This window comes from Vicia villosa, linkage group LG1, assembly GCF_029867415.1.
Source record: "Vicia villosa cultivar HV-30 ecotype Madison, WI linkage group LG1, Vvil1.0, whole genome shotgun sequence".
Classification (NCBI taxonomy): Eukaryota; Viridiplantae; Streptophyta; class Magnoliopsida; order Fabales; family Fabaceae; genus Vicia; species Vicia villosa.
Window position 1 is genome coordinate 58873430 of NC_081180.1, and position 22883 is coordinate 58896312.

The 22883-nt window shown below is 35.1% G+C and overlaps 2 protein-coding genes across 3 annotated transcripts; one reads left to right on the plus strand and one right to left on the minus strand.

The window, feature by feature from the left end:
* Positions 1-2176: 2176 nt before the first annotated feature.
* On the minus strand, positions 2177-5466 carry LOC131638865 (uncharacterized). Of its 2 annotated transcripts, none has more exons than XM_058909413.1 (7): positions 5141-5466; positions 4121-4358; positions 3751-3941; positions 3418-3653; positions 3066-3309; positions 2606-2713; positions 2177-2478 (listed from the first exon to the last, which is right to left on the minus strand). In XM_058909413.1, exons 1-7 carry the CDS (start codon positions 5357-5359, stop codon positions 2356-2358), a joined length of 1359 nt encoding a protein of 452 aa, XP_058765396.1. In that variant the 5' UTR covers positions 5360-5466; the 3' UTR covers positions 2177-2355. The 2 variants fall into 2 exon arrangements, with proteins under 2 accessions (XP_058765396.1, XP_058765400.1); XM_058909417.1 differs by lacking the exon at positions 5141-5466 and adding an exon at positions 4492-4795.
* Positions 5467-9093: 3627 nt separating this feature from the next.
* On the plus strand, positions 9094-9747 carry LOC131643665 (extensin-like). Its single transcript, XM_058913953.1, has one exon. It carries the CDS (start codon positions 9094-9096, stop codon positions 9745-9747), a length of 654 nt encoding a protein of 217 aa, XP_058769936.1.
* Positions 9748-22883: the final 13136 nt, after the last annotated feature.

The following is a 22883-nucleotide window of genomic DNA, read 5'->3' on the forward strand; positions in this document are numbered from 1 at the left end:
TTTGTAGAATTATTTCTTCGGCTGCTAGGTGTAGTCTTCCGAAACATTTTTTGTATCAGCAAATTAAGGTCGTTTGATAATTGCCATTAAGTGTTCATCTAAAAACTCTTCATTTATAGTCTTTTATTTTTGAGTGACTTCACTGTTCTCCAATTTAGATAAATGATCAGTTATAACACATATTCAACATCTTTCTTATCCTTTATTTTTAAGTCGAACTCTTGTAACAACGATATTCATCGTAGTAACCTTAGTTCAGAGTCTCCTTTGTTGAAAAGGCATTTCAACGCTGCATGATATTTAAAAATAACAACTTTCGAACAAATTAGATATGCCCGAAATTTTTCCAATGCATAAAATAGATAATAATTCCTTTTCAGTGGTGGTATAATTCACTTGATTTTCGTTTAAAATCTTACTAGCGTAATAACTTGCATGGAAAAATTTCCCATGGCTTTGACCAAAAATTGCGCCTATCGCGTAATCACCTGCTTCACACATAAATTCAAAGAGAAGTTCCCCATTTGGAGCGACGATTACAGGTGTTGTCACAAGCTTTTCTTTAATGACGGAAAAAGATTTAAAACACTCATTATCAAAAGCAAAATCATTTTCCTTTACAAGGAGATTGTAAAGAAGTTTCGTAATTTTAGAGAAGTCCTTTATAAATTTTTAGTAAAAACCGACATGGTATAGGAGACTCCTGACTCCTTTAACATTTATTGGAGGTGGTAATTTTCAAAAACCTCAATTTGAGCTAGATCAACCTCAATGCCTTTCGATGACATTTTATGTCCCAAAATGTTACCTTCAGTTACCATGAAATTACATTTTCCCCAATTTAAAACAAGGTTCATTTCGGTACATCTCTCCAAAATAACATTAAGGTGAGAAAGATATTTATCAAAATCAATACCAAAAACAGAAAAGTCATCCATAAATACATTGATGGAAGATTCAATCATATCTCAAAATATAGAAAGCATGCACCTTTGAAAAGTGGTGGGTGTGTTACATAATCCAAACGACATCCAGGAATAGGCAAACACTCTGAAAGGGCATGTGAAAGCGGCGTTTTTCTAATCTGTGGGGTCTACAGCAATCTGAATATATCCCGAATAGTCATCCAAGAAACAATACTACCCTTGACCTACTAATCTTTCTAAAATTTGATCCAAAAAGGCAGTGGAAATGATCTTTTATAGTTCCTTGGTTTAACCTCTTATAATTAATACACATCTGACATTCAATAACAATTCGAGTCGGAATCAACTCGTTCTTTTCATTTTTAACGACGATCATACCTCCCTTTTAGGGACTACATTCACTGGACTTACCAAAAAACTGTTAGAAATAGGATGAATCATATCTGCTTCAATAAACATTTTTATAACTTTCAAAGAAAATTTATTTAATATTTATTTCATGATTAATAATTTAATCAAAATCTATTTGTTGAAAATAAAATTGTTTAGTAAAATTTGAATGTTTGGATTAACGGTATGTGATAGAATGAAATGAAGTGGTAAATAATGTGATTCTATTGTTTGAATTTGCAAATAATGGGTGGAGTGAAGTGAAATATGATTGAAATCTATTCCATTTCATTCCATCAAATCCTCCATTTATTTCATTCCATTTTTTATTTCATTTCATTAAATCTAATAGAGTAAGACCTAAACAATATTAATATAATATCTAAACAATAAACAATAGAGTAAGACTTATATTCTATTCCGTCATACTTCATTCCGTTACGCTATATTCCATTTCTCTTGTCTTGTGTTGCATCAATCTAATGATCAACCAAATCCCCAACAAACTCACGTGTACTTTATTTGAGTGACGGTTTATATCCAACCAACCCAATATAGATGTTCAAATTATACCAAACACATTGCATTCACATTATATGTCTTTAAAGCTTAAACTTTAGAAGTTTCTACTTCATTACACCCCCACACAATTGTGCCCCGTTCTTGACAATTTCATGTCTCGCCAAATAAACTTCATCATTTAATTTAACCACACTTCAAGAGGAGAATGCCACGAAACAAATCTGGAACTTCTACTATTCTACTATTGTCCAATGTCCATTGCACCTAAAATTTGAGAAATTGAGATGATTCTAACTGGCCAGAGAATTTCTAAAACCATCATTTATTAGGATCAGAAATAAATTAACTCAACCATGCCATAAATTATTGAAATTATTCCAGCAGTTCAATGGGAAACAGTTGCATACAATTCAAATGTCCAACTATTTCCAACAAACTTTATTTTTATGGCACAAAAACCACACCAGTTCTGGAATATGTTACAAAAGCATGTGACTTAAATTCAAAGTAAGAGAAATCATGATGAGGCACTGGCGTTCTTTGTGATGGGTAAGTTTCCATCATAAGTGCATTTGAAGACATCTGGTTTCCTTACAACGCGAGGTCCAACTGGTACCTTGTTATTCTTAGGACGAATATCCTGCAAAAACATGAATAATATGAATCAAGTACCCTGATATGATCGATAATTTAGTTATAAATATCCAATAATTAGGCTCATAATTGTTTTTCAATAGGGAAAGTTGACAATGGACATAGATATTTACCTGATCAAATATAGCTGTTGGGATGGCCAATGTTGCACAAGCATTTGGAGCATCAACAATTCCAGATATTCTTCCTTCACAAGGACAACAAGATAGCAGAAGGTACACCTGAATAATGTTCAAGAACATCAATTAGCCATAGGTTGTGTTTTTGTTGTCTTTGTCATATAGTAGTAACATATACTAAGGCCGTTTTTAAGAGCCTGCGAGGTGAGCTACCATACAGGATTTCAAATTTGTCACGATTAAACTGTGGTTAAATAAGGTTTCTTAACATATTTATCACAGTTAATTCGTGATTAAATAGGACCTCTATTAGTTTTATCAAGATTGAACTGTGACTCGCCTATGCAGAGCCTCTAAAAACTTAAGACGGCCATGCATACACTTGATTCCTTTTTATGTGGAGAAAAATAACATGTATAGGAGTTTTATAGTGTGTTGAGTTGTGAAGTTAAACCTGTTCTTTGGAATAACCAAACTTGGATATATAGTCTATAGCATTGAGTACTGCTCTTTTGTAAGCAACAGTTGCATCTAGGTAGTGTTGCTTCCCATGTTCATCCACACTAATGCCCTCAAACACTAACCACTCTGAGAAACTTGGTTCAACAGGGCCTATTTCAAATATTGGGTTCACATGAAGGGGAGTAGGACCCATTGGTGTAAGGTACTCTTTCATTCCACCCCTTATGATATCACACCTAATCATGACATCAAAATAAAAAGGGTATTATAAGCTTAGTTGTATAAATGGAAGGTCCAAGTTTGCTAAGATTTGAATTAAATTAATGTAAGTTTTATGTACTTACTTGAGCTCCAAGAAACCACTCATTTCAATTGCACCACATAGTGAGACCTCACCATCACCCTGTGAAAAGTGCATGTCACCAGTGCTGAGATTTGCTCCTTCTACAAAAACAGGAAGGTACACCTTGGAACCTCTGCTTAGATTTTTTATGTCGCAATTTCCACCATTTTCTCTTCCCGGTACAGTTCTCGCTGCTTCCCTCGCAATCCTCTCCCATTCATCGGAACCTTTTTCAATCTACAAGCATGTCAAGAAAAGGGCCTCAAAATGAGCTAAAATTTATTGAGCTTGTATTCTGAGAATTTGCTAAATTTATCTAGAGATGCATCGTTACCTTTCCGAGGTGACAGTTTCTTGGTGTTGGTAAGTTTGCCAAGGGTCTGGAATGCAAAACCTCGCATAGTTTCAGAGACTTAAGACCATTTTCTTCAACATCTCTTTCCCTTTCATTCCATATGTTTAGGAGCTCCACTGATGGTGCAGTTCCAATTATACCAGGATGTGTTATCCCCGGAAACCTCACTCCTGTACAACACAAATGATTCTCATCAGTGACAATTAAATGCGGTAGAATTGGTTACATTTTGTTTATATTCTATACTACGAAATATAAAATTTTGTTGCTTATATTCGAAACTAGAAAAAGTATATATATCATAACATTATACAAACAAAAAAGCGATGTACTAGTTCTATCATATCACCTGGTATCTGAGGCGAATAAGCATATATCCCTTCAAAGTACCAGATAGCTTTTGTGGCATGAGGAAAATGATCCGTCAAGAAACCGCCTCCGTTTTCTCTGTCAAATGTTGCTGTAAAGCCCCATTCATCACCAGGGAGAGGACCTAAGTTGCATATTTCAACAGCAAGCAAATCTCCAGGCAAAGCTGGGAGGCCTTCATTGTCCACAACTCTTATTGGCCCACTAAGGTAATGCACCTGAACCATTTACCCCATCATCCAAAATTAATCACCAAAAAACTTATGCTAGGCCTTATAATCACATAATCACACAATCACACTAGTCACAATTTTGATCTAACGATTCAAACCGTCGGCTAACATTACTTACATTCGAGAGGTCTACAAGTTTTATGTCTAGTGCTGAATTGTCATCTTTAATAGCACCTCCTGTCCAATCTACCATCTCTACCCTAAACATTTCACCGGTATAAACATCCACCACAGCGGGTATATCAGGGTGCCATCGATTATGAAGAGGTAATTTCTGTTCCGATGGCTTCATTTTCAAGTCTATCGGCACAACCAGTCTTGGAGTTGATGGTGCCATGAACAAACTAGTACAATGATTTCCAAAACAGGTTGAACATGATCTAGACTTTAGATATTTGTTATCACAAAGTTTGGCCTTACTATAAGAAAAGGACCAGTTTTCCACTAGTGGAAGGACCACATAGTGGACTTGACTTGTGCATGATTGGAAATGTGGTTTATATTCATTTTCAACTTTAGGATATGCTATAGACTATAGTTATATACTATATGTTATTATATATTTATGTTAATATTTTATAAAATATTAAATCTTAAATAACATATGGTGATTTCATTATCCAAATTCAGATCTATGCAGATAGATGAATGTAAAGTTGATAGCACAAGCATTTTAGTGGCATGGTATCAAGTATGAACTAGTTTGAGGTAAACACTATAAAAAGTGTGTTTGAAAACACAGATAGAGGATGAAATAAGGAACTTACTTGAGAAAGATCAACATGTTTGGCATCATCAGCCGTTGGATTATTAGTGATAGCACCACCACTGAAATCTATCATCTCAACTCTGAAAAGTTCACCGGTTGTTGCCTCCGCGACCGGTGGTATCTCTGGATGCCACCGGTTGTGAAGAGGCAGCTCTTGCTCCCATGGTTTCTTCTTTAAGTCTACTGAGACTAACAGCTTTGAACCTACACGAGCCATTTCTGTGTGATGATGTTTTCACTAGGAGGAAACTGGTGTGTATATATAGGAATAGTAGTAGTTTAGTGAGTGAGAGGGGTATCTCTATGCAAATGTGGTCTTTTTAATCATTGAGGTAGAAAAATCATTTTTAATGTGGAATTAATCATGCACTTCTTTTTGATAACTTTGATTTCATGATTTCTTATCCTCTATTTTTTCTCTCTGTCGGTATGTGGTGGACCACTTTGCTACTATACTATAATTAGTATTATTGGATTAAAGTGACTTTGATAAAATCACATGAATTCAATAAAATAACCTATCTTCTATTTTTAATAATTTTTTTTTTTACATAATCAAACAAATGCGGACAAAACATGTCTAATGAACCAGATCCATTTTCTATCCTTAACTTTAAAGTCGTGAATATTTTTTTATTACTTCCATAGAAAAAAGAAGAAATAAACAAAACATATAGTATATTAAAGAAAATAAAAAGGGAACAAATCTCACAATTGCACCACATCAAATTCCTTTTTTCGACCATCTCACGTTGAAACGCGAATCGCACAACCACCAACGTTAAAATGTGTTACTTTTGCAGAACTCAAGCAGTGAAAAGTGATCACCATCCCCACTCGATTACACCGCCGCTGCAACCACACGACATCACACATCACGCCGAACAACGCCGCTGACACGTATTTATCGGTATATCGCTTTTGCTTTTAGATCTTAATTTGATTTGTTATGATTGTTGTGTTTTCAGTTGAAGTAAATGGAGAGGGAGTTAATCAAGAGCAGAGATAGGTTATTTTGAACTTCGAAGAACTACCCGACTCTCAATAATTATTTTGAAAATTTGTGAAGGCCTCTGTTGTGTATGTATGATTAACATGCAAGTTATTCTATCTCTTTGTTCAGCTACTAAGCAACAAATCTTTGAGAATGCCTTTTATTTTTATTCCAGTGATTTTCTTTGTTTTTGCATTCTGGGAATAACAAATATAAATTTAAGGTGATCTCTTCATGTTGGTGTTTTTTCGTTGTTGATAAAGCTTCTTTAGAAACTCAGTTTGGTGATCATTAGGAAGCAATCAAGTTTATTTGCAAGGATTTTTGATCTGAGGTATTTAAGAAGCATATTGACAACTTGAAAACTAACCATATGGTGAGTTGAAAGATGAATACTTAGCGGTTTGAATTTATATATGTCGATATTTGGTTTTTTAATTTTATTTTGATGGTTGTGTTATTTGGCTATGTTGCAAGGTACATTTGTGTTGTAAGGTGATAAACATCCTTAGCTTGCAATGGGTAAAGAGGAATTTTAGCATTGTCATTCCGGAATGCGAAAAAGCTCTTCATTCAGAGGCGATGGAAATGCTTCAACTCTTTCACGGTGATACTATCTTGATCTGGGTATTGTTTATTTTTCAATATCTTGATCAGAGTATTGTTTATTCTTCAATTAATGTCTCACTTTCTATGATTACAACACTCTTCTTTGCACTGTATCAATGCACAACCATTTCAATTTGAATATGATATGCAGAGGTATAACAATGCAGTTCCAAATGTAATTCGTCATCGTGACAATCGCATAGGTTTTCCGCTATGCTTTTTGTTTGATTTAAACATTTCCTTTGTTTTAAATGCTCTTGAATTTGTGTTGAATATCTTATGGGTTGATTGTTGTTCAAGGGCGTATAATGTTTCATAGCCGCCACGTTTCATGGTTGTTCAAAGGAAAATAAGTACAACATCGATCTTTACTTATTACGATCTTTCAATTTATATTTTGAATTATCCAATGATAAGTCCAGCAGCTACACCCGCACATCAAACTTTAGTTGGTGACTACGGAGTTGGGTTAGAAGAACTTGATTCGATGTCTAAAGATCATAATATTTTTGCTTTACAACAATTAGGAGGGGTAAGCCTACAACATACTCTTTGTTTCTCACACAGATGTTGCAATAAGTTATTTTGCTAATATAATTTAATGATACCGTGTTCTGGTTAAAGGCCTATCAAATTTACTAAAGTCAAATCCAGATAAAGGAATTAGTGGAGTTGATGAGGAAAAATGCATTTGAAACTAATACATATCATCGAAAAAAAGGGAGAAGTTTTTGGGCATGTTCTTGATCTTTATATCATTATATTTTTGTTCCCAATGAATTCATTAGGAATGTTGGTTTGAATTCTCTGTGATTATTTGCAGAGGTTTTTATTGGAGGCTTGGAAAGATTTGGCTCTCATAATTATAGAATATAATAAAATTGGTTTTTGAGCTGTTCAATTTAGATTTACTTGCTGATCAAATTGATGGAAAAGTGGGTTTTAAGTAGGAGTTGTAAAACGGGCTTGTCCTGCAGGGAAAGCCCGTTTTGCCTGCACTTTTTTGTAGGGCGGGACAAGTTTTTAGGTCCCCTCTCTTTAATGTGTCCGTCCCGCCCCGCCCCATTTTTTGCGGGCTTTTACGGGCATGAGCTTTTTCATACAATTTTACTATTTTTAGGCCTAAAAAGTTCAGTGCCCACAGGCCTTCCCCACCCTCACTTTTTTGCAGGCGCGGGGCAAGGTTTTAGACCCGCACTCTCAAATATGCCTGCATCGCTCTGCCCCATTTTTGCGGGCTTTTGCGGGACGGGCCTAAACGAGGCGGATATGCCCGTTTGCCACCCGTAGTTTTAAGCCTTTTTATTTTGATCTATGTGCTGGGAATTGATTATGAGGTTATGTTACGAATAATTGCAGCTGCTTGGTTCGATTGATCATATTCTTGGAAGTAGCTTTGTTGAAGCTCAAAAGAAGTACCAAAATGTAGATGAGTTTGTCATGAAATTGGTTAAATGGGAACTCATTTTTGTGGAATAGAAAGCTCTAGGAGTATGCCTTCCCCCTATAATTAGCTTGAACTGAATTGTTTATCACTATATGATGGATCGTTAAGTAATTAGTTGTATAATGTAGCCTTTAGGTTTATAGCATTTGGTAGTTTATAGTAGCTAAGGTAATAAATCTCACACCTTTTTTCTCTCCGAGGTGATCATTGTCATGGTGATTTACTATGGTAAAAGAATGTGTAATCTTCACCACCAGTTTCCTGTTTATTCTAATGGGATGAATAATTTAAAATTTTGAACTTACTTTGTGGTTTTTTATTGGAGTTGTCCATCAGTTTGAAGAAAGTTCATCGAAGAATATACACACTCCACACTTGAACCTGACCCCATTAGATAATCAACAAGTTGATCATAATATCCTTAGTGAGGAGAAGAGGAAAAAATGGAAAAATTATACATTATACACCAATACTTTTGATGGAGAGCATCCCAACTCATAAGTTAGAGGATTCCTTCTTGTTTCATTGGAGTTTACCTCACTGATTTGCATGTAATGTTTTCAATGTACTACAAAAGTACAAACCATTGTTGAGCGTATGTGTTATGAAGACAACAAAGCCCAAAAGAATTAAGAGACAACCCATGTGGCTGAAAGACTTTATTTTAAAATAAAGAGGTGCAAGTAGTAGTAATTTTTATTATGTTTGTTGTTGTTAGAATGTGGCTGGGCCGTGGCCCATTTAGAAGCATAAAACCCTACTATAAATATTGTATGCTGCAGCCATTAATGAACAAGAAGAAAAGTTGTTTTGTTTAATTGTCTTTTTATGCAATTCTAGATCTAGGGTTCCTAACATTAATCTATCATTGGTGCTTTCATCAATATTACTCAATCCCTCCATGGCTCCACCAAAACCTCCAAACCCTTCTTCCAAAGAAATTTTGGAAGAGGCTATCCAAATGTCTACCCAACACTTTAACAATGCTATGGCTGAAACTCAAGAACAAATAGATGTAAGGTTTGCACAAATTTCTGCATCTATAGCTCAACAAATGGGTGAGATTCATACAAGGCTGAATTCCGAAAAGGAAGATGAAGATGCTAAGTATGAAGCTCTCATTGCTGCCATTCAAAAAGCTGGGTTAAACCGTGAGAAACAGCCCATGACAGCAGCGGCTACCCCTTCAGCGTCACACTCAGGTACTGCACAACATTCTGCTACTGTTTCTTTTGGTTCTACTCCGTTCACACAAACCCTTACATCTGCACATACCCCTCTTCGAAACTCACCAAACCATATACACAGCAACCCACAGCCTTCTGTTTTTACTACCCCTACACTAACAGCAGCACCTCCACCGCCACCTTTTCACACATATTCCCCTTATAGTCATCCACAAACTACTTTCATCCCTCCCCACACCATTCCCCACCCTTTCCCACAACCAGACTTTTACCAACAACAACCCCATATTCCTACCTTACCCCCCCCCCCCCCCCCCCACGTTCCCCTAAACTCGAATTGCCATTATTTGATGGATCTAATCCCTTAGAGTGGCTTTTTCAAGCAGACCAGTATTTTAGTTTCTATAACCTGCCACCTGAAAATCGCATGTCACTTATTTCTTTCTATATGAAAGGAGACGCATTAAGTTGGTACAAATGGATGCACCAAAATCGTTTGTTGACAAATTGGTTTAATTTCACACGTGAATTAGAACTCAGATTTGGTCCTTCTACCTTTGAGAATCACCAAGCGGAATTATTCAAATTAAAGCAAATCGGTTCGGTTATGGAGTATCAAACTAAATTTGAGCAACTTGGTAACAAGGTTATTGGTTTACCAGCTGATGCAATACTTAATTGTTTCATTTCCGGATTACAAATAGATATTCAAAATGAGTTAGCCATTCACAAGCCCACCTCCATTTCTCAAGCAATTGGCTTAGCTAAGTTGATTGAATCCAAAATTAAGGATGCTAAACCCAAATTCTCCCCACACAGCAGCCTAAAACCCACCATGTACACGAAACCACCACTAACTACTACTCTCCCATCCCATTTAACAACCCAGCATCCTGCCCCACAAAACAACAGCCCCACGCATAAACCTTTCAACTCACCACAGTCAAAAACCCCCATTCGGAAACTCACTCAAGCACAATTACAAGAAAGACGTGCACAAGGTCTTTGTTTTAATTGCGACGAAAAATTCTTTACGGGTCACAAATGTTCTACGGGCAGATTTCTCATTTTAGTCGCAGATGATGAAGTGGGTATTGAACATGTGGAGGTGGAAGAGAACATAGATTGTGATCATGAACAAGACTTGAATGATACTTATTTTCAGCTTTCCCCTCAAGCTGTTACCGGGCAGTTCTCACCACAAACCCTCAAATTCAAAGGATCAATTGCCGGCTTACAAGTGATGGTTCTAGTTGACACAGGCAGTACACACAATATTATGCAGCCAAGGATTGCCCAACATTTAAACCTCAGACCTACACCTATTAACCACTTTTCGGTTATGGTTGGTAACGGCTCTCATTTACAATGCGAAGGAATTTGCCACCAAGTTGAACTCTCACTTCAAAATAAATCATTCACTCTTCCTTTCTATTTGTTACCAATTGAAGGGGCTGATATTGTTTTGGGTATGGCATGGCTAAGGACATTAGGACCCATTCAAGCAGATTTCTCTATCCCTTCCCTCACCTTTCATCATCAAGATAAACCCATGACATTGACCGGTGATCCTAGTTCTAAACCTATGCATACTACGTTCCATCAATTACGACAACTCATACACACAGACTCTGTCGCATCTTTTCATTTATTATTTTTAGAACCAACCCATCCCACCTGCCCAGCCAATGAAAAACCATCGCCTATTTTACCAAGCCAAATCACCAAGCTTTTAACCAAATTCCAATCTATTTTCCAACAGCCCAAAGGCCTCCCACCACCCAGACCCCAAGACCACCATATTAACCTTATCCCAAACACTCCTCCCATCAATGTTAAGCCATATCGATACCCTCACTCAAAAAAAGACGCCATGACTACCCTAATCCAACAGATGTTTCAGGATGGTACAATTATTCCTAGCACAAGCCCTTTCTCCTCCCCGGTCCTACTTGTGAAAAAGAAAGATGGAACATGGCGTTTTTGTGTAGACTATCGCGCACTAAACGCGGTTACTATCAAAGACAGATTCCCCATCCCAACTATTGATGAATTATTAGATGAGCTAGGCTCAGCTACCATTTTTTCCAAGATAGATTTATGTTCTGGTTACCACCAGATCAGGGTTGCATCGAAAGACACATATAAAACAGCTTTTCGCACTTTTGACGGACATTATGAATTCTTGGTTATGCCTTTCGGTTTAACTAACGGACCTTCTACGTTCCAGGCGGCAATGAATGACTTACTTAGACCTTTTCTTAGACGCTTTGTTTTAGTTTTTTTCGATGACATTCTGATTTACAGTTCGAACTTTAGTGACCATGTTGTTCATTTACAGGAGGTTTTTAACTTACTACAGCAACAGTCTTTTTTTGTTAAGTTATCTAAGTGTGTGTTTGCAGCTGAACAGATTGATTACTTAGGACACATAATATCAGCAGGTGGTGTTGCACCCGATTCAGAAAAAGTAAAAGCAATCATGGAATGGCCACAGCCACGTTCACTCTCGACTCTCCGTGGATTTTTAGGACTCACCGGATTTTATCGCCGCTTTGTTCAAAACTACGCCTCACTCGCCGCTCCTCTCACCGATTTACTTCGTTCCACTAAGTTTTCATGGAGTACAGAGGCTGACAGCGCTTTTACAATGCTAAAAAAGAAAATGACCAACATGCCGGTCTTAGCGCTGCCAGATTTTACAAAGGTATTTAATATTGATACAGACGCGTCGGGAATAGCCATTGGTGCTGTGTTATCTCAAGATGGTCATCCGATAGCATTCTTTAGTAAGAACTTGTGTCCTCGTATGCAAGCAGCATCGGTGTACGTTCGGGAGATGTTCGCCATTACTGAAGCTGTAAAAAAATGGCGTCAGTATTTGATTGGTCATAAATTTCACATCTATACAGATCAGAAGAGCCTACGCGATTTACTACTGCAACGCATTCAGACACCAGAGCAACAACGATGGACAGCTAAACTTCAAGGTTTTGATTTCGAAATTTCGTACAAACCTGGTAAGTCGAACATGGTCGCCGATGCTTTGAGTAGAAAGTTTGACAAAGCAGAATCTTTGCTCTTAGCCATATCCTCCCCCATTCCAGATTTGTTTCGCACCTTGCAGCAGTTTTACAGAACAGATAACAGGGGTCAGCAATTATTGGAATTGGCAGACCAGAAGAGTAAGGAGTATTCAGTGTCACAGGGGATACTACACTACCAGCAAAAAGTGTACATACCAGATCTTGGAAACCTGCGGCATCAGATCTTGGTAGAATATCATCATACTCCAGAAGGGGGACACTCGGGAGTCAAGGCGACACTGGCTTGTTTGCGCGCTTCTTTTTGCTGGCCAGGTGTTTACCTTGCAGTAAAACATATGGTTAAACACTGCACGGTATGTCAACAGAACAAATATGAAACACAACAAAAAAAGGGCTTGTTACAACCGTTACCCATTCCAGAAAAAGTTTGGGAAGACATCACAATGGACTTCATTACAAACTTACCAAACTCTAGTGGACACACGGTCGTATGGGTTCTGTGCGATCGTCTCAGTAAGTTTGTCCATTTTCTACCATTACCAACTCACTTCACAGCTCGAGACCTGGCGACTCGTTTCACAGTGGAGATTTTTCGTCTTCACGGTATTCCCAAATCCATAATTTCTGACCGAGATCCCTTATTTTTGAGCAAGTTCTGGAAACATTTCTTCAAGTTACAAGGAACACACCTGAAATATAGCACCTCGTATCACCCAGAGACAGACGGACAAACGGAAGTTGTTAATCGTTCATTAGAAACATACCTGCGTTGTTTTGCTGGCGACCATCCTCGCAAGTGGCATCAGTTCCTGCATCTAGCGGAGTACTGGTACAATACTTCATTTCATACAGCTATACAAATGTCACCGTTCCGGGCCTTGTATGGTCGCGACCCCCCAAAACTTCTGGACTATGTCACAGATTCAGCAACTGACGAAGGTTTGAACAACACCTTGCAACAACAACACCAGGTATTAACAGAGTTGAAAAAGCATCTGAAACATAGCAGAATCAAGATGGAAAAACAAGCGAACCTTAAGAGACGAAATTTTACCTTTCAGGAAGGAGACCTTGTTCTGTTAAAACTTAAATCGTATCGTCAAACCACGGTGGCCCTCCGCCAGTCACAGAAGTTAGCTAAACGGTACTTTGGCCCATATCGGATCATTAAACGCATCGGATCTGTGGATTATCTGCTTGATCTCCCGTCTTCGTCGCGGATCCACCCGGTTGTCCACGTCTCCTTGCTGAAACCGTATCATGGTGAGGATCCAACATCAGATTTCCGCCCTCTCCTACGACCAGATCTGTTGGATTTCTCCAAAATACACGAGCTGCGACACTCACCAGAGGACCTACAAAACACAGATCGAAACTCAGTTCCAGTTCCAGAACATCAGAAAAGAGTACATGCAGAAGTGAGTAAACTTGTTGATGTTTCTTTGCAGGATAAACCAAGCCTACCTGTGTCTAAAACAGGATCACCATCTACGCTTAGGGAGAAGAAACAAGGAACAAGTTTGAGTGGTGAAGCTATGAAGATTTTGAGCGATGAAAATAGGAAGAGTTTGTGTGATGGAAGTCAAACGTGTTTTCAAAACTCTGTGGAAAAATACAAAGTTCAGAAGCGAATGGAGTTAAGTGGAAAGAAAGTGGTACTTAACCCTTCGGATGCTTTGGCAAGTACAACTGCGGGTTTTGACGAATCTACCCCTGCTTTTTCAAACGGCTCTTATTTTTTCCCCAACAAAGACAGTTTTCGTGTGCCTGTCACCAGCTGTAACGCACATGCGTGCGCTTCCCGAGGATCTCACACTGCCCAAGTTTTTTTCCCATCTCCCAACAAGCAATCCCAACCGTTGAGGCAGATTTCCCCTTATCCTTCTGAGATTTCCCACGCCCCATCGTTATCTCCCCACGTGACCAAGGTTTCTCATTTCAGTAGCAACCCTAATTTGAAGTATGGGCCCATGCTAGTTCCTTCAAGCCCACTCACAAGTGCTGCGTACCCGACCCAAACATCTTTGAACCTTGAGGACAAGGTTCCTTATGGGGCCCAGAGTAATGTTATGAAGACAACAAAGCCCAAAAGAATTAAGAGACAACCCATGTGGCTGAAAGACTTTATTTTAAAATAAAGAGGTGCAAGTAGTAGTAATTTTTATTATGTTTGTTGTTGTTAGAATGTGGCTGGGCCGTGGCCCATTTAGAAGCATAAAACCCTACTATAAATATTGTATGCTGCAGCCATTAATGAACAAGAAGAAAAGTTGTTTTGTTTAATTGTCTTTTTATGCAATTCTAGATCTAGGGTTCCTAACATTAATCTATCAGTATGTGTGATGACTGAATCACTGTTTTCCACGGCACTTTTGAGGATTATATCAAGAACCTGTAAAAAAATCAAAAAATTGTTTTAAAACCAATATAGGAACTATAAGTTATTTCTGGTGTGGATTCAATGGTATTTGTATTTACACTTGTAAATTAAACATGGCATTGAGAGGTCTGCAGTTAGAACGAACACTAGACACAAAGCTGTTAACGGCAGTTAATTACCATTCTCAAGAATAGTTTTTTCATTTGAACATTTCATTATCAATTACCCGTTATATTTCCTTTATTTACATGTAGATTTATGTCATTATCAATTATAATTTTACATCTCAAGAGTGGTTAGCTGAAAATGCAAACGATTCATTTCAGGCTACCTATTTTGTAGGTTGACTTATGTTCAACAATCAACAGAAGGCTCCAATTATGAGCAAGCAGCACTCAATGAAAGAATGCAAGATTACAAATGACAAATTGATTGAGAAACTAGGTTGGCTTCTAATGGTGTATTATTGTGTCTTATCATACAATATTAATATTTGTGTATCTTATTTACTAGAAGCAATGCATGTACTTAGCGGAAGGCAGTCATATTCTTATAAATTCAAGAGTATTCACGTCAAAGAAAATTACAGTGGATTTACCTGTAGATATCGAATCCTACGGAGCGGATATAGAGTCCTGCGGATTTACTTGCGGATTCTTATTCCTACAGTTTATCTGCAGATTTGCAAGTTTTTAGTTGGGATCATAAACGGCAGAAAAAACCGCAGAAAAATGTTAATTGGTTAATAAAAAAGGTTAATGAATATTTTAAATGCACTTTTTGAAAGATATAATGATATATTTTTTTTTAATAAATAAACATTTTTTTATTTGAAATCTTCAGTAAAACATTCAATATTTTTTTGAAATAATACACTAAAAGTAATAGTAAATCTCATTTAGTATCTCCTTTCTAAAATATTCGACTTATTTATAAAATAACTTATTAAGAAAAATGATCGATACATTTAATTTTTTATAGAAGTTTACTTTTCTTCTTTAATTATATCAATTGAAAAAATCGCAGATTCTAAATTTGTTAGAAATAAAATTTTAAAAAATTTATATAGAATAATACCTTCATCTTATGAATCGATTTTAAATCAATTTTATAAAAATGAATTAATTAATATTTTATTGTATTCAAATTAACTGATCTTTTGATTAGAATATTTTAATAAAAATACACCAATTTTTGTTGCATATACGATTATTTTACTCTAAATAAACTAATCGGTTCAGCAGATTATTTAAAATTAAGGGAGTATCACTTTAACATTGAGATTCACGAATTAATTAAAATATTGCCTTGAGCTAGGGAATATTGCCATGTCATACGTAGGGGTGCTCGCGGTGCGGTTTGGACGGTTTTGACGAAAAAAATTATCCGAACCGCAAGAGAAAAAATAGTGCGGTTTGGTTTGGTTCGGTTGGCTTTTAAAAAAAATCCGAACCAAACCAAACCAAACTAATGCGGTTTGGTTCGGTTCGGTTGGTTCGGTTTTTTACAAATATTTTATTGAGCCATACATATACATATAGATGATAACATAATTTTGTATTTATACATTCATACACTATCAAATAACAACAAAACTCATTATATTTTGACAACAATTTTCCATTTAATATGTAAAAATTAAATTAGACAAAAGTGGAATATTAAACATAAAATAATAGCATAAAACAATATAAAAATTATTATAACGAAACAAAAAAATAGAAGACACGAAAGATTAGTGAAAGTGAAAAAGAAAAAAAGTGTTGAGAGATTAGAGAAGAAGATATGCGATAAAAACGAAACTGAAATACGGAAGGTGAAAAAGAAATAATATAAGAGAGTAGAGATTATAGAAGAAGAGGGAAGATGTATGTGACAAAGAAGGTGCAATAATGTTATTAGAGATTTTAGAAGATCGGGACTGAAATTATATGTGTAAGGATGAGAAAATTGTTCGTAATCATAATGCTAATGTATAATAAGTTTAAGTTTGGGTTGAATGTGAGTTAGTAAAATTTAGGTTGTAACATAGTGCGGTTTGATTCGGTTTGGTTCGGTTTACAAAATACAAACCGCAAACCGAACCGAACCGTGCGGTTTTGTAAAAACTGACCCAAACTAATCCGAACCAAATGCGGTTTTTTGCGGTTTCGGTTTGGTTTGGTTTGGTTTGCGATTTTCTATTGGGTTGGTTTGGTTTTGATCACCCCTAGTCATACGCAAGCCTGCATTTTGATTCAGAAAAGAAAGAAAAAAAAAACTATTTGCATTTGTTTTTACTAGTTGTTGATAGATAATTTATGTTTTTTAAATAGTTTAATGGTTGAAATTTTTATTATCTTTTAAGGTCTGTTTAGTCCGCAGGATAAGAGATAGGATATGATATCTCTATTATATTCTATTTTTATTTAGTGTTTACTAACACAACATGATAGAATAAGTTAATCCTGCAATTTATCCTATTTTGCCTCACTAGTTTAAATTGTTATCCTGAATATGAGCTGGATTAGAATCTAGCAGGATAGGATAAGAAAATGATTTACTAATTTACCCCCATAAAATATAATTTAAAATAAAAAAAATTAAATATGACAAAATAAAAATAAAAATTAATTTGATATTAAATTAAATATATGTTCTTGCAAGGGTAATTTTGTCATATATATATATATATATATATATATATATATATATATATATATATATATTTTGCTTATCTAATATATATACTAGAATTCATCATGATTATTTTTAAGAAAAATTGAAATTACTTACTCAACAGTTTCAATGAATTTTTTTTTAATTATAGAATAATATTATTTTCTTACCAATTTATAAATTTTAAAATATTTTACAAAATAGATTTTAAAAAAATATAATTATTTTCCAAAGATATATATATATATATATATATATTTATTTTGCTTATCTAATATATATACTAGAATTCATCATGATTATTTTTAAGAAAAATTGAAATTACTTACTCAACAGTTTCAATGAATTTTTTTTTAATTATAGAATAATATTATTTTCTTACCAATTTATAAATTTTAAAATATTTTACAAAATAGATTTTAAAAAAATATAATTATTTTCCAAAGATATATATATATATATATATATATATATATATATATATATATATATATATATATATATATATATATATATATATATATATATATATATATATATATATATATATATATATATAATTTGGTATCCTGTGTGAACCAAACACATGATACGATAAGTTTTATCATGTCTATATCATATCTTATCCTTATCATGCTTGATATCCTATCTTATCACATCTCTATCATATCTTGCGCATCAAACGGGCTCTAAAAGTCAATAAGTATGTTACATTTCGAACCGTTTTTACAATCCAATGTCTTTGTACAATTATATTAAATAAGTTAGCTTAATGAAAAAAGGAATTTGTGTTTTTATTTCTATTAATTTTAAAATTTAATTTCATATTAATATATATTTTCTTATAATATAATTGATTATTTATTGCATAGAGAAATATAGAAGATTAGAGTTTGGAAATCAGTGAGAGTTTAGTTGGATTTAGTTATGCTCGACTCAACTTTTTTTTCCCGATAAGCACTTGTATTAAACGCACAAGGGGTGCAACCCAATACAAAAGAAACGAAACGAGACAAGGCAACCTAAAAGGAAAGCCAAGAAAGAGCTAACCTGCACACCAACATACACACAAGGATTGACAAGCCAAACCTCTTTCGTGCTATTTCCCCTACCTCTAACAAGAATAGAGAACCAATCCCAACCAAAATTCTTAATGACAGTCAAAATTTCGGTAGGATTCCAAACACAATTTTTGAAAACCACCTTATTTCTAATAAGAATTGGTTATTTGAGCTTGAAGTTTATGAACAATTTGTTTCTATTTGATAACTCGAACTCGGTCCAATTTAATAGTTCAAATATGAAACTAAAATAAATTAACTATTTTCTTACCAATAGCCATATAATTTACTCTAGGCCCAAAGAACTTTAAAAAAAACCTTATAAATCTTGAATGTCTTTTATATTTTTAGGGAACTCTGTATATAGGAGATGAATATGGTGGAAGAAATTATATTTTATAATTGTTGTATTGGAACTATAATTGATCGAAAAGTATGGATTCAGAGTCTATTGCAATGGTTCGGAACTCTCAATGCGGTGGAGAGAGAACTGACCTGTGACCAGGCATGAGATGCATTCAACCGTCATATTGATCTGAGTGGTTGGAAAAACATTCTCGGGAGAGATTTCCTGTTCAGTGGGAAAAAATAGTTAACCTGTTTTGCGTGAAATGCTTCATTGCATTGTTATTTGGTCTTCGCCTCTTTAGGCCTTTGTGGGTGGCCCAAAAAAGTTGCCCTCAAGCCCTTGTTTCTGCTTGCCACGAAATCCATAGACGTGGAAGTTCTAGATGGGACACTGTCGTTCTTGGCAATAAACCCATTAAATGCCTCCCTTGTAAGACGTAATATGATTTTGGGAATGACTGACATGTCTCCCAATGCTTGTAAGTAATGATGTTTCTCCTTCTTTAGAGTACTCAAGTGCTTTTTGAACCATTTTTCAAGGGGATCTCAACTATAGGTAGTGCGGGGTGATCGTACGATCCTCAATGCTCGAGTAGGATATAAAGGGCTTTTGAAGCGTCGTTTTACCTTTTCGACTGTTAGAAAAATGCAAAAGATAGTATTTCCGCTTTCTTTATCGTTCTTTACTGAGATCGTTTTTATTCAAGCATTTGATTAAATTTGGACGACTTTGTTCATCAACATTGGCCTTGCATGAATGATTGTTCCTTCCTATGAGTTCCACAGTTCAACGTTATTCTTTGCTCTTAGTCCTTTTTTTAGGGTTTCTAAGATAATGAGTGTTTGGGCTTCTTTGCTTGCTACTTTGTACCTGTATTCATTTTCTTTCACAACATATTTTAATCATGGCAATCATGTCCAACTCAACCAAGAAGGCTGATAACACTACTACAAAACACGCAAACAACAACTCCCAAGTCACCACGGTCCTTCCAAACACCGTGATGACATCTCAACTCTCAGGCGCTAACATTTTTATTTTTAAATTAAAAATTCTTAGGATATAATAACGGTTGTTAGGCTCACCGTGGTGATAAAATCAAGTTGTCTTGGATTCGAACCTCGGCGTCCTATAATATTTTATTCCATTAACATTAAGGCACGTCTTTTCTTTTTTCTTTAGTTTTAAAAAAATAAAAGGGGTATCACTACGTTTTTTTGTACAACCATTGTGACATATATATATATATATATATGTGTGTGTGTGTGTGTGTGTGTGTGTGTGTGTGTGTGTGTGTGTGTGTGTTTTTCCACTAATGGTATGTTTTTCGAAGGGATCACATACATCTGAGTGTACCACTTCGAGTATGCAAAATGATCTCATTGCCATAGTCAAAGCGAAAGAATTTCTGGATTGCTTTCCGACTAAACAACCTTCATAGAATTTGTCAGAATCCTCAAGACTTGGAATACCAGTAACCATATCTTGAGTAATCAGTTGATTGAGTGATCGAAAATTCAAATGTCCAAACCCCAAATGTCAACCCCAACTATCCTTGTGGTCGGCAATAGTTTTTAGACATTGTACTTCAGTCGAACTGATCATGGTCTTAAATATCATGTTCTTCGACATAGGAGATCTCAAGACCAAATTGTTTTGGGTGTCGAACAATTTAAAAACTCCATCTTTCATGACAATTGAGAAACCTTTCTCAACTAGTTGTCCAACACTTAGCAGGTTGCACTTTATTCCAGGTACATATAATGCATCTATGATCATAGCTTTCCCCCCATTACTCATTTGAAAAACTATGTTTCAGTATTTTCTGTTTGCAACGAATTATTATCACCAAGTTTTACCTTGCTCTTCTTTGACTCGTCGATATCTGCCAACCACACCTTTTGACCAGTCATGTGATTCGAGCAGCCTGAGTCGAGGAACCAGATATTGGATTCGACATGGTTATCTACAATTGCATCCCTAACCACCGTACCACTTTTAGAATCTTCGTGTGCAGGGTTTGCTCCTTCGTCCTTGCCTTTTTTCGGTCCATTTTCTTTCCTGTACCAATAATGTTTAGCCAAATGACCCCACTTTTCGCAGTTATAACACTGCATACCTTTCTTATCTTCTTTGTCCTTTCGATAGTTTCCTCCTCCTCTTTTTGAGGATTCAGAAGCTCTATTTTTAACCCGATGCTTGTGGGGATTCGACCAAGACTTCTTGCCCCGAGTCTTGTCAAACTTGCCTTTGAATTTGTTGGAACCACCATTATTTTTTCATGACTGAGCCTGCAGAGCTTGTATTGAGTCTTGAACTCCTTTCCGTTCGGCAATCCTGATCTCATGTGCTTCCAATGAATAAACCAAATCTTCCAATTTTAGGGTTTCAAGATGATTGGATTCTTGAATAGTTATGATAATGTGATCAAAGTGAGAGGTCAACATTCGCATTACCTTCTCAACTATCATCTTATCAGTTATGGTTTCACCACAACCCTTCATGAGATAGACGAGTTTTGAACCTTCGACATATATTCTGTGACTTTTTTGTCTTTTCCCATCGACACTAATTCATATTATCGAGACAAGGTCTGCAGCTTGACAACCTTAACTTTCTCACCTTCTTCATAATACTTGACTAGATAATCCTATGCCTCCTTCACCGTTTCAACATGAGAGATTCTATCGAAGTTAGCAGCATCAACCGCCGTCTGAATACAATAAGCAACCTTCAATATTTCTTCTTGAATTCGTTTCGGGTAGTTTTATGTGCGTCGGTTGCATTTACAGCTAGCGCAGAAACACTGTCGGTAACCACTTCTAGGGTATCATGGAAGTCAAACAAGAATTGCATCTGTTTTTTCCATCGGATCCAATTTTTGCCATCAGGTATTGGAAGAGAATTCGAAATACTCTCATATATGATATTATTAGATTAAATTATATATGATATTATTAGATTAAATTATATTTAATATCTCAATAATATATCAATCTCAATAATATCTCAACATCAATGACTTAATCTTGGCTTGTAAAACAACATAGATTTAAAACATTGAAACTTAAAACAATATAAATGACTAATTCAATTTCTTTTAAAGGATTAATAAAAAATATAAAACCTAAAAGACTTTAGACATAAATTTGTTAATTATTTAAATTTAAAAGTTAATATTTTTCATCATTTATCTTGTATTCGAGGTTTAGTTTGGACTTTTAACTTTTAAAAAGATCATTTTGATTCAATAATTTTTCAAAACTATCGCGTTAGTCTTTTACGTTCAAATTTCACTACTGACGTCAATTATTTTCTAATGTATAACCTTCAATTTTAATATTGATTTAACGACTGAAAATTCAGTCACTAGAACAATTTTCTGGGTTTTTTATTTTTGTTATTCATATTAATCACCAAACTCAAAAAAATCCAAAATTTCTCAAATTCTAAAACCAAAAAATGTACTTAGTTACAATGCTATGTGAAAATATTTCTTCATATGTTATCTTATCATGTGTAACTAATTTCTTTAGGAAAAAAACTATCTGCATACCAGCGAACGACCAAAAGGTGTAATCTTTTGTTGCTCTAAAATTTGGTCAAAAATGATTTTCTTTATTAAAGAACTACTTCTTAATTATTCTAAATGAACTTGTGACAGTAAACTGAACAATAAGCAAGTTCATTTTGGGGTTTACTTCAGTGGCCATTTCAGAGAAATAACATAAAATTGTAATGTTGATTAAAGATTAAGGGTATGTATAAATTTTTATAACTCTTTAATTTGTTATACACAATTTTTTTAACCTAAGATATAGTGCATACGTTAGGAAGCTACTTTAGAATCCTAACCACTCAAGAAAAGCTAAGAGAAATAAAAGAGATAAGTAAAATATACTAAGAAAATTAAAGACTTTTTATTTCATTTCATAATCCTTTCAATGACTCAAGGACTACATATATAGTACTCCTAATGAATAATTAAATAAAGCTCAAACTTATAAAA

Bases quoted from the DNA above. Each gene is read 5' to 3' on its own strand.
- LOC131638865 (XM_058909413.1), bottom strand. From the start codon at position 5,359: ATGGCTCGTGTAGGTTCAAAGCTGTTAGTCTCAGTAGACTTAAAGAAG. The intron at 3,654-3,750 runs GTAACGATGCAT...ACATGCTTGTAG, and splicing joins GAAACTGTCACCTCGGAAAG to ATTGAAAAAGGTTCCGATGA. The intron at 3,310-3,417 runs GTAAGTACATAA...TGTCATGATTAG, and splicing joins AGTGGTTTCTTGGAGCTCAA to GTGTGATATCATAAGGGGTG.
- LOC131643665 (XM_058913953.1), top strand. From the start codon at position 9,094: ATGGCTCCACCAAAACCTCCAAACCCTTCTTCCAAAGAAATTTTGGAA.